The sequence below is a fragment of the Cupressus sempervirens genome, chromosome 3 (assembly GCF_028749045.1).
Source record: "Cupressus sempervirens isolate cs-2001-9-10 chromosome 3, ASM2874904v1, whole genome shotgun sequence".
NCBI classification, from domain to species: Eukaryota; Viridiplantae; Streptophyta; class Pinopsida; order Cupressales; family Cupressaceae; genus Cupressus; species Cupressus sempervirens.
Genome location: NC_143120.1, coordinates 215,728,142 through 215,746,325, shown reverse-complemented (window position 1 = coordinate 215,746,325; position 18,184 = coordinate 215,728,142). Strand labels below are relative to the sequence as shown.

Sequence of the window (18,184 nt, the reverse complement as noted above, 5' to 3'; positions counted from 1 at the left end):
TAAGTAGAGCTAAAAGAAGATAGTTCAAGTTACAGCCTAGTCCTTATGTATTGGTGGATGGAATATTATTCAGGAAGGATTCTAATGGAGTCCTATTAAGATGTATCAATACAGATCAGATTAGCAAACTATTAAAAGAATGCCATGATGGCCCTGTTGGTGGCCATTTCTCAGCTAGGATTACAACAATGAGGATAATGAGTGCTGGTTATTATTGGCCAACCTTATTCAATTTTTCTCATAAGTGTGAGAAAAAGTGAGAAATGAGTCTTCTTAGGAAAAACAAAGATTGGTTGCCCTTCCTCTTCATTTTATTCAATCAAATCAGTCTTTTTCCCAATGGGGTTTGGATTCCATCGGTCCAATAAACCCATCCTCTAGTTATGGTCATAAGTGGATCTTGGCAGCCACATATTACTTCACAAGATGGAGGCAGTAGCCTTAAGATATGCCACAAAGGCTTCAGTGGTTGAGTTTCTTGATGGAATTGTGACTAGATTTGGTGTTCCTTCAACTACCATATTAGATAATGCCAAATCATATTACTATTTGAATGACATATTGTCAATGGAGAGGAATACAAGTCGAGAAAAGCTTCAAAAGTGGAACAAGGTGCTTTCAATCATTAGAAAGGCTATTATGCACCTCATTTCATTTAACCAATGGAGATTGAATTTTGTGTTATACATATTGCCTATGGAGTTGGAATGCAGAATTTATGTTTTTGTAAAATCCAGAGTACTTTATGCCTGTCAAGTTGCCTATTCTTTGCTGAGATTTTGTTTTGAAGAACTTGCTGTTGAACTAGTGTGAATGTTCCAAGACTTGCAGGCTTTGATTGTAGGAATTGGTTAGGGTAAAATATATGTAATATAATACAAGCAAAACAAATCTGGTGGAAAAATGGATCTATTAAATGATGGGTTTTAAATGGTATACAGCCAAATATCTTACGCTTGTTGCATCTCCCTTTTACCTCTTTCTATATTACATCTCTTGAAAAAAGTGTAGGCCAAAATGTTCTGTGCATTGAATCACAGATTCATATTACAAAATAACTGCATACATCATCATATTATGGAAAGTATATCCAATCTGCTTCTGCTTTTGAAAGGTCCATTGGTGGGACAAATAATTTTTACCAACCCCTAATACTCCAAGTAAAGGGGCATTAGGCATTTCTATAAATTTTGAAAACTCATAGTGGACAAGGAATCCAAATGATCACCCTCCAACTGTTTTATGATATTCAAAAATTAAGCATCGCAATAATACAGCGCCTTTTTTATCAAGAGAGAGAATGTCATTTCCCCTCTGTTGATTTTGATGCTACCTTACAAAGAATTGTTGAACATCATGTTCAGTAGCATGCCTTCAGTGAAGCCAAGTATTCCTCTTTATTCTCAAGTAATTGTTTGATAACCCAAAGGTTGTGCATCATCATTGTCATTTATTGTTTTCTGTGCTCTAGATGGGATCCATGGAAACAGCCGCCCTAGCTCCTTCTCTATAACTGCCGGTAATGCAACTTTATTACCAATCCCATATTTTGCTCTATTGACTGCTTCCCTCAAGTCTGCAACAGTAACAACAGTTTTTCCTACAAAGCACCAATATGGTAATGTTAGCTCTCATTGCCATTAACAAGCACAATAAAACAAAAGAAAACATCACATAAGGATACCTTATTACTAGTAAATAATTAACTGGAAATTGGCCAAAATAAATCCAAGACGTCATTTAATAAATAGATAGAAGAAGGCAACCAAAGGAAATGGGCCAACAAGATTTTCAAATTGTCTATTTCTTAAGAAATATAAGGATGTTACAAGTTAAATTCAATGATTTGTATTACTACGCATATTTAACATTGGTTTTAACAGAATGTGTTAACACTCACTAAAGATAGATTTTCAATAACATGCTTACCAATTGAATTATGCAATTCAACTCACAAAAATGTGACTGTTCTAATCAAATCTCCCAAGAAACACATTTATTATCCACCTATCAACTGTGATACCCAAATTGCATGCAAGTGCTATTTAATTGGGGTTTTTAAGTTGATTTTTAGCATGAAACCGTGCGCTAGCAGCTCAAACGTGGTTCACCATCAAGGACATGCAGATTTCCTCAGGTTTCTGAGGAAAATCACAAGTAGACAACCTTCAATGGACGTATATCTCTAAAAGATGTTATGGACACTAACCTTGAGACATGTTCTTTGGTATGGTTCTATGTTTGATTTAAAGGACATTACCATGGAACAGTAAAAAGATGTGCAGTTTTTTTCCTTGGTATTTAACATTATCATCATTTTCCTTAAGCTTATAGTGATGTTTTCCATATATACAAATCCAAAGACACAATTCAATAAGAAATAGTAGACTATCATAAATACAAAGGCTTCTATCTGATTTTTTGAACATAATAAACAAAAATTTATTGGCTTGATATCAACCTAGAAGATTTTTTTCTTGAAGTTTTTGTGATCACATCTAAAAGAATTTTAACATTTCAATTGTCGACAATTATACCAAACTGGTGGTTTAGATTTTCAAGCTTAGGTTGTGGCGAAATTCCTTTTCAGATGCTAACAAAGCATGATAATTAGAGGCTTCTTGGCACTAGCCATCAAGTTTTAATGACAAGCAAGTGGGATTAGTGGGAAACTACAAGTATGCATGTAACAATATACAGATATTGTGGAACGCGGAGCAGAATGGTTCCTATCAAAATGATAAAAATCAGCTTGCAGTGCTGTAAAAATGAATTATAGCAAGATTCTATATCAATTGAAGAATTGTTTTGGTTATATTTAAATTTCCTATATATTTTAGAGGCTTAGTGCTTAATTGGTGAAACTTTCTGCTTCAATACATGCCTTGCAATTATTAGGGAACTACATTCCATTTGGGCTCGTCATATATACGGAGGTTCAAAAGGCTTGCAATGAGGACAATGTACTACATGATTACTTCAAACATTTACAATAGCAATCCATGCATGTTACATAGAGAGTTCATGCCGTAGTCTGTGAGCTTATCTTAATCCCTCCCAAAGCAAGCCTCGTTTATTATCTCTTTGATGTTCTAAATAGCTTTCAGCAGCAAGTGTTTCAGTGAAAGGAAATATTCTTCATGCTTTAATTTTTCATCGAAACTGTACCTATAATCTCACAAATTCTCAATTCAAACTTCATCGATGTTTTTAACTACATCATCCATTTATACGCAAAATTGGGAAAAATTTACTTAAATAATAATAGCTAAAATTATGGCTTAAACAATTATTCAATTATTTTGTACTACCAGATCTTTATTACCTAATGCAAAAATACTTCACACTCCCTTATCATTTTACAGATCTGTAAAATAGTTGTCGATGAGAACATTTCAATATCATTTATGGTCGTTTGAGATGTAAGATGCTATTTCAAAAGCATCTTCTGTTACTCTGTCCCATGCTATTTGACTCAAAGTCTATAAAGTTGAACTTTACAATTGCTCCCTTAGTCCTATAGTTTCCCTTAACTCTCTTAATATAGTTCTCTTTCCCAATATTCAACAAAATAATATTGTTACATTTCGTTTATAATGGTCAAAAATATTATTAGGAAAGTATTTAGACACTTTCTTTTACTCTTCACTAAAATTTATATCCCCTGCTTTTATGAGTCATGAATCTTATCACTAAAATTTATATCCCCTTCTTTTATGGAAAACCTAAAATGGGAAAAATAATGGTGAGGATCACACTCACTACATGATATAACAGTTTTATAGGTTTTAGGCTGAGCGCAAGGAACTCCCTGCTCTAATGCAAAAGAGGCTCACTGCCTTAAATATTATTCTTCTGATATATTGAAAAGATTTTGTGTACTGACCAGACTGCATCCACAAATGCTGAATCTAATTCACTGCAATAGGCAAAATTCTTCACTTCTTGCTGCTAACTTTCATATCCTTTCTCTATTTCTGCTTGTGCCATCAACAATCTTTTACCATATAAAATCTTCTTCATCTCTGGTGTGTTTTCGTATATATATACATACCACAACTCTAAGATCATCCAACAAGTCAGCCAGGGCAAGTGGTAACATGTAAATGAAGAGGCGTTGGCCCAGAAAGCACTCTCCAAAACATGTGTTGGAAATATGTGACATGTCAATCATTTAAAATCGGTGCGTATAAAACACCAAGAAGTCCAAACACCTCACCACGATCAATACACATTACCACAGGAAACAAATTGCCTTAAGCCAGTCCAAAAAGAGTGGGAATTTACAATCAAGTCGGCAAGCCACCTTAAAAGGTAATGCAAACCATTATTCCAAGTAAAAACAAATCATTTTTACATCATAATAAGGTTACTTCTAAGCATCGCAACATAATAAATATCTGATAAGAAGTAATGCGAAGCATTCCTGTTCATAGTTGCACTGTTCCATGACTATCAGAAACTCGGAATGAAGGATTAACCAAATCCAGAATATGGAACTTATTGCATTTTTCTACAATATTCTCAAACCACCAGTAACAGATTTATCATGTAGTGAAAATTGGAGCAAACAAGGAAACATTTTCTGAACAATTACACAAAAATTCATTGCCATCCTTCAAAAATTCAACTCCAGATCACCGGTCAAAAGCAAAGACACTTGTGAAAATTATATACTGCTTTTCTCAACAATCTCTGATCAATGCTGACAATAGCTGTACTTAACATAAACAGAATATTTGATTATCAGTAATATACTAATAGCCAACAAATGTATCTGCAAAGCTTCATAAGACAAAACGTCCAGAAAGTAGCCTAAGCCTCTAGAAATCCCATTTTCAAGCTATTTCAACAACCTCTCTGTAACTCTATGCTGGTGAATGTGCTTATTTCAACCACTATATATCAATGGAACATGATCATTGCAATGGTACAGAATTTTCAAGCCCAAAACAGTTTGACATCAATGACAACAAATTAAGTGCAAAAAGATCTTTGTAATCTCTTATTTAAGGATGCTATCACTCCTTACTTTATAATCAAATATTCTAATCATTCTCCATGTTTATCAATTTATGCTTGAAAATTCGTGGTTTTATTCTCTAAAAATTGCAACTTCTTTTTCTGCTGACATTAACAGAATTTTTCCTTGGGTGGTATTTTTATGCATTGAAAATACAAGATTTTTTCTTCTTGAAAATCGTTGTAATCTTTTAATTAAGGAGGCTTCTTAGTCTGTCAATGAATATTTTAACCATCCCGTGTTTATAATTTTACTTTTTAGTACTGGTGGAACTCTAAAATTTAGAAAATTTTAGAGTCCCAAATATCATACCAAAGATAGAATATTCAGATCTTGCCCACTATTGTGTTCAAACAATATGCTTCAAAGTATTAAAATTCGTAAGCAGGACAGTTGTAGGTGGTTCGCAGAGATTGGAAGAAAGAATGAATAGACAGAAAAAGAGCAGTTAGTTAATGTAGATACTGCAACAAGTTCTCCAGAGGTTGAAACCGGAGGATCTCTTACTGCAATATCAAGTTTCTTCCAGCACATTATCTGAGGATGCATCTCCTAGACAGATGCCAGTTGCAAGCTCTGCAGATTATTACAAAGATGCAATGACATGTCTAATACGGATCATATAGGGCCTCCTGATATGGATTTAGAATCAAGAGCTTCTCCAGTTCCAGTGTTAGGAGTCCCAGTAGATCCAGAGTTGCATTATGCCAGCCAGCAAGGACAACAGAAGGGATTATGGATGCAGGAGGAACATCAAACTGCAAACTAATTGGGACTCATCATACAGCTGAAGACTTTGCAGTTAGAGGCAAGGAGCCAAAAGATGAAGTGCATACCAGTTAAGGGAAACGTTGTATATTTAAGTGGCATCCAGAAATTTTGTGTTCTTGGTATACCCGTGCAGAGGGAGTCCAGTTGTCTAAGAAAATTTTAAATTCGAACTCGGCATGAAATATCCAAACAAATTTAAAGGCATGTAAATGGACTCAATGAATCCAGTAATTCAGGTTGCAGGCCAATTCTCTGTGGCTTCTGGCAAAAGGAATATGGAAATCAGTACATAATATTGCAGAGATAAAATTCAGAAGATGCTATCACTATGTGGTCAAGGGATGCATTGCGTGGATAGATATCAACTCAATAAGTGCTAAGTTTGATTAAATGTTGTAATTCAAATTTTAAATCATTGCCAACATTTCCGTTGCCATGTATCGGAAGGATATTTCATTCTTGCACAAGATACTGAATCATCCGAATGCCATTTTCAGCGTTCGTCAAGAATGGATGGAGTCAGCAATCACATATACAAAATGAAGTATTGCACCAATCTGGATGTGCTTGTGTTTGAGGATACCGTCAGATATAACAAGCAAATGGTGTCTGAATGCATTTGAAGAGGATCAGCCAGTTACTTCACGTCACATGATATGGAGAGAACAGGAAGAACTTGAAGCAGCAGTCAGAAGCAATAAACCTTAGACAAGCCAGAAGATGTCCAATACAATATGCTCAATAGTGGAGATTTTGTTGCCCATATCTCACTAGGCCGCCTGATCAGGGAGATTATACTGTCTTATAATACTCGTTTTTTAAGTTATATCTAACAGTATTTTGTATCTGTCACAGGTCTAGCGACCCCGTGGAAGCAGAAAGTTCTAACCAAGTCATCACACCGATGAGGATGTGCAAAGATATATATATATATATATATATATATGCATGATGATACTGATCAAGGGAACACATGCAGTCTCCAAGAAGAATGTCAGTCAATCAATAAATTGGAAACTCACGCGAAGGAGGAAAGCACGATTCAAGACAAAATCACCCGCGACAAATCAGATAGAATCATATGTTTGATGCATAATGCGCAGAGAGATATAACTCAGAAAGGAATTTGAAGACTTGGTGTGATGACTTGGCATAGTTCAAATCCGACTCCATAACGGCTCTCTCTGCTTTCTAACGGCTCTCTCGAATATGGAGTTGGATTTGAACTACACCGCCATCCATATAACTGAGAAAGGAATTTGAAGACAAAATGTTTTAAGCAATACCTCTGTCATACGAAAACATCCCCATGCTTATATTGTTACCCTGAATAGAATACATACGGATGGCTTCGAAAATATTAGTTTTGATTTCTTAAAATATTTTCAACTTAAATTAGGAGTCATATTAAGGCTCATGTTGTACAAACAAGTAACAAGGGGTATGTTGTTTTGAGAAAGGACTCGCAACTCTTCGCATCTTATAAATATATGATATAAAAGCCAAACCAGAATAGACATTGTTACTCATTTTCTTTTTTAAGAAGAAAAAAAGTTCTTTGTATTCAGGCACACGTTTTAAAAATTTCTTCAAAGGCAGCGATAAAGTTTTGAACTGAGCAAAGAGGATTCAGATTTTTTGAGCACTAATTCAGACATTGTATGGATTGAACTGTGCTGAATAGAGCATCAGAAGGTTGAGTGTCTTCAATATAGTCTGTCCAGCAATAAAATCAGTAAGGATTATAATTGTTTTAGAGTTGGAATATATATATATTTCGTCCTTTGTGGTGTTAATTGTCTATTTTGTTTATGATTTACTGATTTGATAGGTACACTAAATTGTTTATTGCTATTCAGATTAGACAAGTACAAATAAGTGCAAGATATAGGTTCTTTCCTATTATTTGTATCTATTGTGTCCACATAATGGTCAAAGCATAATAGACTAATCTGAATACGCTAAAATATAACAATTTGTGGTGTCATAATTAGTGAATTATCAGCAAATATCATATCATCAATGTCATAAAGTTGTATGTAAAAAATATATGTTTGACTCTATTACCCAATTAGAATTTGACACTGATCATAAAATTGCTCATTAAATATTGAATCGAATGCTGGCATTTCTTTATTTTCTTTCTTTAAGGATTTTGATTTTATTTAATAACTCATTTTAACTCTTTCTTTCAGCAACACACAAATTTTAAAAAAGCAATCAAAGTTTGAAGATAAATAATCATTAATCACAATCTAGATAATTTCCTTGGCACTTGCCAGTTGAGGAGTTCGTTTTTGTGTTATAATCCACTATAATACATCTTGCATCCGAGTTTTGGATTTGGGTAAACAGGCCTTGGTCCAACGGAACCAAAAGCGCAGAGGATTTGATTCAATTTTGTCACGTTGGCCAAAATTAGTTAGATACCTAGCATCAAGCAGGCAAGGCTCATAGGTTTCTAACCAGCGATTTTGATAACCAACAAGTACTTCGCATATAACTGACGAAAGATTACCATTCCGTTACTACAGTGAAGGTACCAACAATCTTCTTCCTAGGAAGAGAATGTTAGAAAATTTGTTCTACTTTATCTATTTAGCCAAGGAACGAAGACAGATAAAGTTGAACTTTTGTCACAAATCTACTAGATTATTTGCCCTTGACCACTTGAACCATAAAGCAATGTCCACAAAGAGAGCTTTTTTCAAGAAGTTAAAACAGCATAGATCTCTTAGAAGAACTAGTTTTTCAATTGCTTTGAGGCTAAATTGCCTAACATCGTAGGGGTACAGGTATCTGTGTGGGTATGGTACATGAATATGAAATTATTATTTTTGGACAGGGATTGGGTAGGGTTTGTGTTTGTATTATTTGTTCGATAGAATATCAATATATATAATATTATAATATTCATAAAAAATAGTATATATTGACTATATACATATGTAGTCTATATAAAATTAAGTTTATATAATATTATATTGAGCTTTACTATTTTCAGTCATATAAACAATATTTTGAATAAATTTCAAAATATATAAAATTTAAATATACCATTTTAAATTTATAATTTTTTTGTATTTTAGAAATTCATACCTATTCATATGTATTGTCATTTTTTATTTTAATTGAATATTCAAAACTATCTATATTTTATTATTAATTAAATTTATATTATTTATATTAAATATATTACACTATATAAATTTGTATTTAATGAAATATACAACACACATTTCTGTCTATTGTCATGGCATTAGATTGAAGATTCACAGTTCACAATAGAGGAAAATAAAGATTCATTGTTTGCATCAAAAATATATTTTAAAAACACTTGGTTTTGGGTCAATGCTTACAGGTCTGAATCTTATCAACCATTTTAAGGTTTAATTTTTTATTTATTTTTTGATCTTTTGGAAGTCAAACAACATCCAAATATTTTTGGATTAGCAAAGTCACACATGAAATCAACTGGAAACGAAATCCTGCTCCCCAATGCATTTTGATGATAAAAAATGTGAATCCTACGCATACCCATAGGCAATTTGCCTCCAAATCCAATTCAGGAACATTTGGTACCCAAAATCAACAGAAAAGGGGCATACTTGGGCTGTAATGTTCCCGTCATAAAATAAATGTTTAATCAAACCTTTGTTAATGGGCCGATTGATTTAGTATATCTCAGAACAATTTTTATTTAATTGTTTCCATAGGTAGGTGTGGCCGTCGGCTATCTTTGTAAACCCTCGCAAAGTTTCTCCAACAAGTATTTAAGCACGGCATGTAGGTAGTAGTTCGCATGTGATTTGGATTATTTCTTTGTACTGCAAATTCCTGTTGGAGTTCTGGATTGCTTGTCATTTCGGAAGTGGAAGATCTTCCCTACTTGGCTTTTCGGTTTCGGTGGGACTCAATCCTCACCCTATTTCGTTCAAGATTCCTGGCTCAGATTTGGCAAATCGAAGCATCATTATTGTTTACAAGTAACATTATTTCTAAAATATTTGTGTCTGGACTACCTTTAGATCTATTATTGTTTTGTGTATTATCAAGATTGCATTCAGAATATTTTTGCATAGAAGGTGGTAAATCATCCCCGTCTCAAGCCATTACCATACGACCATCAAACCATCACCGTACAGCCTCCATCTCATTACCCTCAGCCACCCCACATATTGTACAACCTCTTTCTACCTCACTGTATAGTCTACTTCCCATATTGTATAGCCCTTCATACTAACCGTATGGCCAAGTTTGCTCCCCCACTGTTTCTTTGCTGCAGTATGGCCAATAGGTGTCTCTCGTATGACCATCCAACTGCTACCGTACGGCTCACACATCATCTACTCCTATCCATTGTACATTCCTCCATCATAGACCGTATGGCCCCTACCTACCTACCTATCTCCAATTGCAACCGTACGGCCACTTGGTGCTTCTATTACTGGCTACCAATTTGGGGTACAATGCTACAAACGAAACATTATAGTGGTACTAGAGCCAGTGATTCTACTAGCTTGTGGAAGTGAATGCAAGTTTATATCCGAAGGAGAACGCGAAATAACCTTGTTGGTAGAATGGCAGATCCTCAAGATCCTATGACAGAACTCATGAATCTTTTAAGAGAGCTCAGTAGAAACCAAATACAAATCAACGAAACCCAAAGGCTTCTGCAGGAAATGCTACAAAAATTGGTCAAGGGAAAGACAACAAGAGAACAAAATGGGCATAGCAACAACCCTATTTTGGGAAGGACAAACTCTCAACCCTCTTGTTCTTGACCCTCGATACCCATCTTCCTTCCAAGGACAGATGCACCACAAAATAAAGAGAGCCCACTTTTTAAGGAAATATAAGAAAAACTTTGGGAAGATTGGAGGAACGCGAATATGGAAGGTGATATATCTTACAGAGACTGTTGATCTAAGAATGAGATATTCAGGTGGCGGAAATCGTGGTTACTTTAATGATGATCTCAGGAGAAAGATCGAAAAAGTAAACTTATCACCATTTGATGGATCTAGAGCCATCACTACACAGGCATGGGTTTTGAAGGCAGACACCTATTTCCAACTCAACCCGATGCCCGAAGAGGAAGCAATCAAGTTCGTAGCACTCCATTTGGAAGGAGTAGTGCAAAAATGGTGGCACCATGGATTGGTTACTCTCGGCCATGACCAAGAAACCTCTTATGTCGAGTTCACTAAGAGACTGATTGACTATTTCGATGGGAAGGATCCTAAACTAAACTTCAAAGATCTAGCTCAGCTAAAGCAAATAGTAGACAATTACATCACTGAGTTCCAAAGGTTGTCAGTATTAGTCACAGACATCTCTGAAAGACGTTAAATCGTGTTATTCATGGATGGGTTGAAAGAGCCTTTGACAAGTTGGATCAAAGGGTTCAACCCGTGCACACTCAACGAAGCTATTAAGGTGCGTGAAATGGCCACATCTTCCTCCAAAACTCACATAGCTACGCCAACACCGTCCCCACAAGAATACAAAGACAAGGTGCCAATTCAAAAAAAACCTCCATTGGATGAAGACTCTCAGCAAGAGCTCCGAAGGAAAAAGCTCTGTTTCACGTACAAGGAACCATGGGGACCAGATCATCGATGCCTTGGGAAGAGAAAGATCCATTACATTGAGGTGTTTCTTGGTGACGATGAAGGACAAGTACCTATAGCGACTGGTGAAGAAAGTAACCAGCACGAGAGAATAAATGCCTTGATACAAAAAGGGGGTTTCATTGCTACCCTCACTACAATGGCTAGTAGTATCTTCAGGGTTCGTGGCACACTTCACGGGAAACGAGTCACAGTAATGATTGATAGTGGTGCCACACTCAATTTCATCAATTCATCTTTGCTCACTAGTAAGGGCTCGCATGCAGTAGAGCATGGAGGATTTGAGGTTAAGGTTGTTGGAGGAACCTTGTTACCTTAAACTCATGTGATCCCACGGCTAAAAGTTTCCATGGGAAACTATACCTTGATGAATGATTTCTTTGTCATAGATTTGGTTGATACATATATCATATTGGGCATCCAGTGGATGGAGACCCTTGACCAATACACCCAAAGTTTCAAGAGGATGGACTTCTCATTCGAGACGGATAGAAAGAAAGTATTGCTAAGAGGAATGTCAAATAAAGGATCAAGGGAAGTAACAATCAAGAAGATGGAGGCCATTTTTAAACATGACATGATCCCATACGTTACAAGTAAAAACATGGCAGTCAACACTTTACCCCATTCCTTGGATAATTGGCGGGCCCATCTATTGGCCGAGTACTCCTAGAATACTTTTGCATGTCAGTTGATGGATGGCTATATACATGATGAAAGATACCAAGTTATTGATGATATCATTTATTATGGCGATAAGATCTACTTGGTATCTGACTCGAAACTGAAGAAGCTAATTACAAAAGGTTTCCAAGAATCCGATTTGCATTTGCTTGAGGACGAGCAAATTTTGGGATAGAGGGACTATAATATTCCTATCCTCATATAAATATTTAATCAAACCTTTGTTAATAGGCCAACTGATTTAGTATATCTCAGACCCATTTTTACTTAATTGTTTTCGTAGGTAGGTTTTGCTGTCAGCTATCTTTGTAAACCCTTGGAAAGTTTCTCTGATGGGTATTAAAGCACGACATGTAGGCAGTAGTTGGTATGCGATTTGGATTATTTCTTTGTACTGCGAATTCCTATTGAAGTTCTGGATTGTTCGCCATTTTGGAAGTGGAAGATCTTCCCTACTTGGCTTTCCAGTTTCAGTGGGACTCAACCCTCACCCTATTCCACTCAAGATTCCTAACTCGGATCTAGCAAATCGGAGCATCCTTATTGTTTACAAGTAACATTATTTCTAGAATATCTTTGTCTGTAGACTACCTTTATATCTATCATTGTTATGTGTATTATCAAGATTGCATTCGGAATATGTCACATCCCAATTTTTGACCTAATTTAAAATATAGCCATTGAGGTTCACATGAAGTCAGTTGGCAATTTAATTTGTTACAATCTTGCGAAATGGTAAGATGATTAGTTGTTATAATTTCGAGTGAAGATAACAAGCTAGTTGATCATTTATCACGAATTCATGGAATTCAGAAGATGGTTAATCATTATGATTATTTATGATTAAATAATTTATTATGATAATATAATTTAATTACAGAGAATTTCCTTGCAGAAAACACGTCAAAGGGGTGGAAGCATTGTCAGAAAAGAATTAGGCATAGGAGCATCACCATCACTTGGTAGATGGATTGAGGACCTAACGACTTAAAAACAGGATACAACTGTGGGACCCGCATGAGCTATTTAAATAAATAATTTGAGAAACATAAATAATTGAGTTAAAATATAAAACATACCTCAAAGGATTTTAATTGATCTTTTATCATTATAATAACTATTAATACACGTGCATATAAATATTAAAATGAAATAGCGCCATTTTATTATAATAATTTAATAAAGTGATGTCACCCTGTTAATATATTTACATGTACATATATAAATATAAGATTATAATAATATTCAAAATATAATAACATTTGAATTATAATTTCCGAATTATAATTTTCCAACTCTATTCTTTTCTTTTTAATATTGTTTGCTTTTAACCGATTAAAACACTTGGCATGATAAATTGGCAATAATCAAACTATAATCTTTCCCACTTCTCTTCCAACCTTTTTATTTTCTTTTCCTTCTCTTTTTCCAATCGTTTTAATGCTTGGAATTTGAATGGGCAAATAATCTTTTTGTAACCAGTGGGAGCCAAGGAGTCATATTTTGCTCTCCATTTAAGGAAGCCGTGAGAGGAGCCGAACTTATTATTAATTCCATTCGTTTTACACATTTCTGAATTCCTTCTGCTGTTTTATTTCCAAATATCTTTAACACCCAACTTCATCTCAGTATTCAGTATTTTTACTCCTGCCAATACCCCATATTTATCAAGAAGTAACTTTGATCAATCAGAACGAAGTCTTCCCTTTGCCGTGTAAGTAATCCGGCTAAGAATCTGAGATTGTATGCCCTATAGGTGACGTCTCAAGCAACTGGAGGAAACCGATTAGATTTCAAGATCTTCAAAGCATTACCGAAATTCTTATCAGCTAAGTTATCATTCCAATAGGTTTATTTTCTAAGGCAGCCAGCTAGGCACAAGACTCTCTTATCTTTTGTTTAAGATCACGTTTTTAAATTCACTGTATTATCCCTATGATTTATAATGAACTTTCTTCTTACTTTCATTGTATCTAGTTGAATAGTATCTCCTATGGGAGAGATTTTCCAAATGCAATAAAACCTGAAAATGAAAAGGTATAATAACACTGAATTTCATAGCAGCAATTTTCAACATTTATCATGATGATATCTTGTTTGAATTTACAGATTGACCTTCTTTAAATTTAACCTTGTTCATGGCAAATGAAAGCCAAGTAACCATGGTATGGATCCATAAAATTATTATGCCACTGGAAATTAGAATCAATTTTGGAATCTTTAAAGAACATAATCATGTAATCATAGATTGTGAAATGGTGAAGAGGTGTAAATAAGACAAAATGATCATAATCTTTCAGGCACCTAGGATTCACTGGCAAAGAAACCATGAAACGGTGAAGAGGTGGAGTGAATCTGCACAAACGCAGAAGAGAAATCAAATATGATTAAATTAATTAATTAAACAATTAATTCTGCAATCTTAAAAAATATCTTTTTTCAAATCACAAATTGTGATAAGCTAGAACATAAAAGTTATTCATGAATTTGTTGGGAATCAATAGAAAGAACCGGTTGTTCTGAGAATTCCAAACACTTTGGACTCACCTGGCTGTGTAGCCAAGGAAAAGGGTGAAGAGGTGAGGGAAAGGAATCTGAAACAGAATCAAATATGACATAACAATGTTTGCCATTTTTAGTTTGAATTATTTAATAGCTCATACATGATCTTGTTATTATAATCTCCTGCTGTCAAATCGAGGGGTGTGATTAAACACCAGAATGCTCAGTGGATGACAAGATAATCCTTGTCTATTCCGGGTAGGGAGGGCCTTTCTCGTTAGAGACTGTGTGGGGATAAAGATTGGTCCAAGGTTGCGTGGTTAAGCCCCTGACAATGTTTCACCTCTCCTCAAGTTATTGGACGTGCAACAGACAAAGATAAGCTATACATTCAATTGTTTGTAGAAAATAGGTATTATCAATTTTATGATGTATATGCAAAAAGGTAAGATTAATTGAGTATTTCATTGTTACAGTTATTTTACACCTAGCTGTGAGAGAGAGATTTATGAATTGCTTTTCATTTATATGAATATTGAATATGAGCATATCTTCTAATCTTGAGTTATTGCCACAATTAAGCAAGCGGAAGGAAAGGAATGATACAATGGTATCTGGAAGCCCTAATTGTTTGTGGTACCTAAAGCCCTAATTGATGCAATGGTATCTGATGCCCTAAATGATCCAATGGTAATCGATGCCCTAATTGATACAGTGGTATCTGATGCCCTAAATGAACCAGTGGTAATTGAAGCCCTAAGTGATACAGTGGTATTTGAAGCCTTAAATGATCCAATGGAAATCAATGCCCTAATTGATACAGTGGTTTGTGATGTCCTAATTTTATATAGTGGTATTTAATAGTAATCATCATTTGATTTTGATATAGTAGTATTGAATGGTAGTCGTTATTTGATTTTGTTATAGTGGTATTTGTGGACTAATCTGGGTGATTGCAGAAGCCTTCTTACAACGATTTATCGATTCAAATTCCTCAATATGTGGATTTTAATTTCTATGGTAAATTCATTAATGGTGTTTTAAGTTCTTAGTTAAGAAATTTTGTCTAATTGATTTTAACAATAAATCTCATTCACATGAACACGACTAATATAACTGTCTTCCTATGAAATTGAAGTAATAAATGTATTTCTATGAGTATGTTAGTTGTTAATTTAGACCCAAGAAAATGAGTTATTACAGAATATTTCTGCATAGAAGGTGCTAAATCATCCCCGTCCCAAGCCATTACCGTACGACCATCAAACCATCATCGTACGACCTCCATCTCATTACCCTCAGCCAACCCACATACTCTACAGCCTCTTTCTCCCTCACCGTATGGCCTATCTTCCATCACCATACAACCTACTTCCCATACCGTACAACCACCCTTCATACTGACCATACAGCCAAGTCTACTCTCCCATTGTCTTCTTCTCTACCATACAACCAATAAGTGTCTCTCGTACGGCCATCCTACCGTACGGCTTACACATCATCTACTCCTATCCACCGTACATTCCTCCATAGATCGTATGGCCCATACCTACCTACTTGTCTCTAGCTACAACCCTACGACCACTCGGTGCTTCTATTATTGGCTACTAGTTTGGGGTATAATGCTACGAATGGAACATTACATGGGTTTAATAGCTTTGAGGGAAAAGCAATTCAATAAGAGGACACTCTTATGATCCTAGATCATATTTAAGTAAAAAAATGTTGGTGTTTCTATGCACCGTAAACTGTACTCAAATAAGTCATAGAGGAAGAACAATTGTGTCAACACATAAGAACAATTACATCCCATGAGAATGTTAAATAAACAGAAAGATTCTCGTCATAAAAGTCATAATAAAAGGATTATAAAGAGTCCAGTCATTAGAGCTGCAAAGAATGATGAAGTAGTTTTAAAGCTATGTTACCAAATTATCAAAATAATCCATCATTTTTGGGTTTAGTTTGTAAGCAGTCTAGTCTGCAATGGATGTGGACAACATGCTGTTAGTGGGCCCTAACTTCAGCTATGCACATATGAACCCAGGGCTCATGGAAAATTCGCAATGAACCAAATGTCATTGTTTTTTAACCTTTTTTCTTATTTTATTTATCCATTTGTGATCTCATAGGCAATTAAAATTTAAAATGACAAGAATATTCTTTCATGCACAGGTGGTGGAAATGGTCCACCAAGTGATTACTTCACCCATGTGTATTTTGATCGACAAGAAAGATTAGAAAGGAGAGACAAAGACAAACGATGAATGGTGAAGTTGTTTTCATGTATATAGGATAGTTATAAAAAAATTTATCACAATTCAATTTTTTGGCAAGTTTTGTCTATTTTATGATTCTCTTTTATTACCTACTACAAGATGATTTACCTTATTAACTTCATCTTAGTAACTTTTTCTATTTGTTACTTTACTGAGAGTTAATATAGTTAAACACTAATTACTATGTACATCATAACAAAATCCAAAATGGGAATGATACAATCCATGACCCTAATCACTCTAATAAACAAGATAATCAAAACTAGCAAGAACATAAATAAATTATCGGGTCTAAGTAAATTACTGGGTTAATACCATGAATTAATATACATGTTATGTGCCTATATCTAGACTTAAACCTTCGTTATCCGCTATTATGTGAATTATGATGTGTTTATAAATGGACGTAACCAAAAAGTGTCAATCTTGTAGCTTTAGTCGGATTGAATTGACCTAGGCATTATCATTCTATGGTTATTGGTTAATCATCAATTAGACAAACCTTCATATATCTACTTATATATATAGTCTAATTGATGATTAATTTATTATCATAGAGATATGTCTCTTCTACAGATATATATATATATATATATATATATATATATATAGTCTAATTGATGATTAATTTATTGCCATAGAGACATGTCTCTTCTACAAATATTTATCTAACATTCAAATCTGCATTTTGGAACACAAAGAAATAATCAGGAGTGTTATTACATTTGCAGAAATCGATCCTATATAATTGAACATGGTATCAAAGCTAGGTTGTGAATGTAAAATAGATTCACACCTGCAATAGAAGATATGGAGTCAGCGTACAAAGTCAATAATTAGAAAAGTCACCAAAAGGCATTCAAATGAGTCCTTTGTAGTCAAGCCTGAGAAAATATTGCAAATAAAATAAAAGTGTACTCTATACTCTGGAAATAAATTCATCATGGAAATAAATGAAATCCATTCTCAGGATATATTTTTCCATACCCATTTTTTATGAACACCTGTTTATATCGTATAATCTTCCAACCAAATCCTTACTACTGCCACAACCGTGTATGAGATGCTTTGGCAAACTAAGGCTCTGTTGAAATAGTCTCACCTGTTACTTGTGCCATTGTGATTGCTATCGCTTTCTGCATCTCCTCCATTAACCATGCTGAACAGACCTAAAATATCTTATTTTTAGAAGGGAGAGAATAAACGTTATGTTATTCTAGATAATCGGATGACGTGATTAAGATTTTGAGGAGAATATTTGATGAAAGTAGTGAGGTGACATTTCCTGAAGA

At 34.6% G+C, this 18,184-nt stretch overlaps 1 protein-coding gene across 3 annotated transcripts in view; it reads right to left on the bottom strand.

Moving 5' to 3' along the window:
- Nucleotides 1-966: 966 nt before the first annotated feature.
- LOC149565587 (cell division protein ftsH) overlaps nucleotides 967-18,184 on the bottom strand; it is a 75,652-nt gene continuing 58,434 nt past the window's right edge. For all 3 annotated transcript variants that reach the window (XM_089819110.1, XM_089819111.1, XM_089819112.1), the window contains one exon: nucleotides 967-1,600. In XM_089819110.1, coding sequence (XP_089675236.1) covers nucleotides 1,404-1,600 — 197 coding nt within the window. In that variant the 3' untranslated portion in view covers nucleotides 967-1,403. The remainder of the gene's footprint in view (nucleotides 1,601-18,184) is intronic.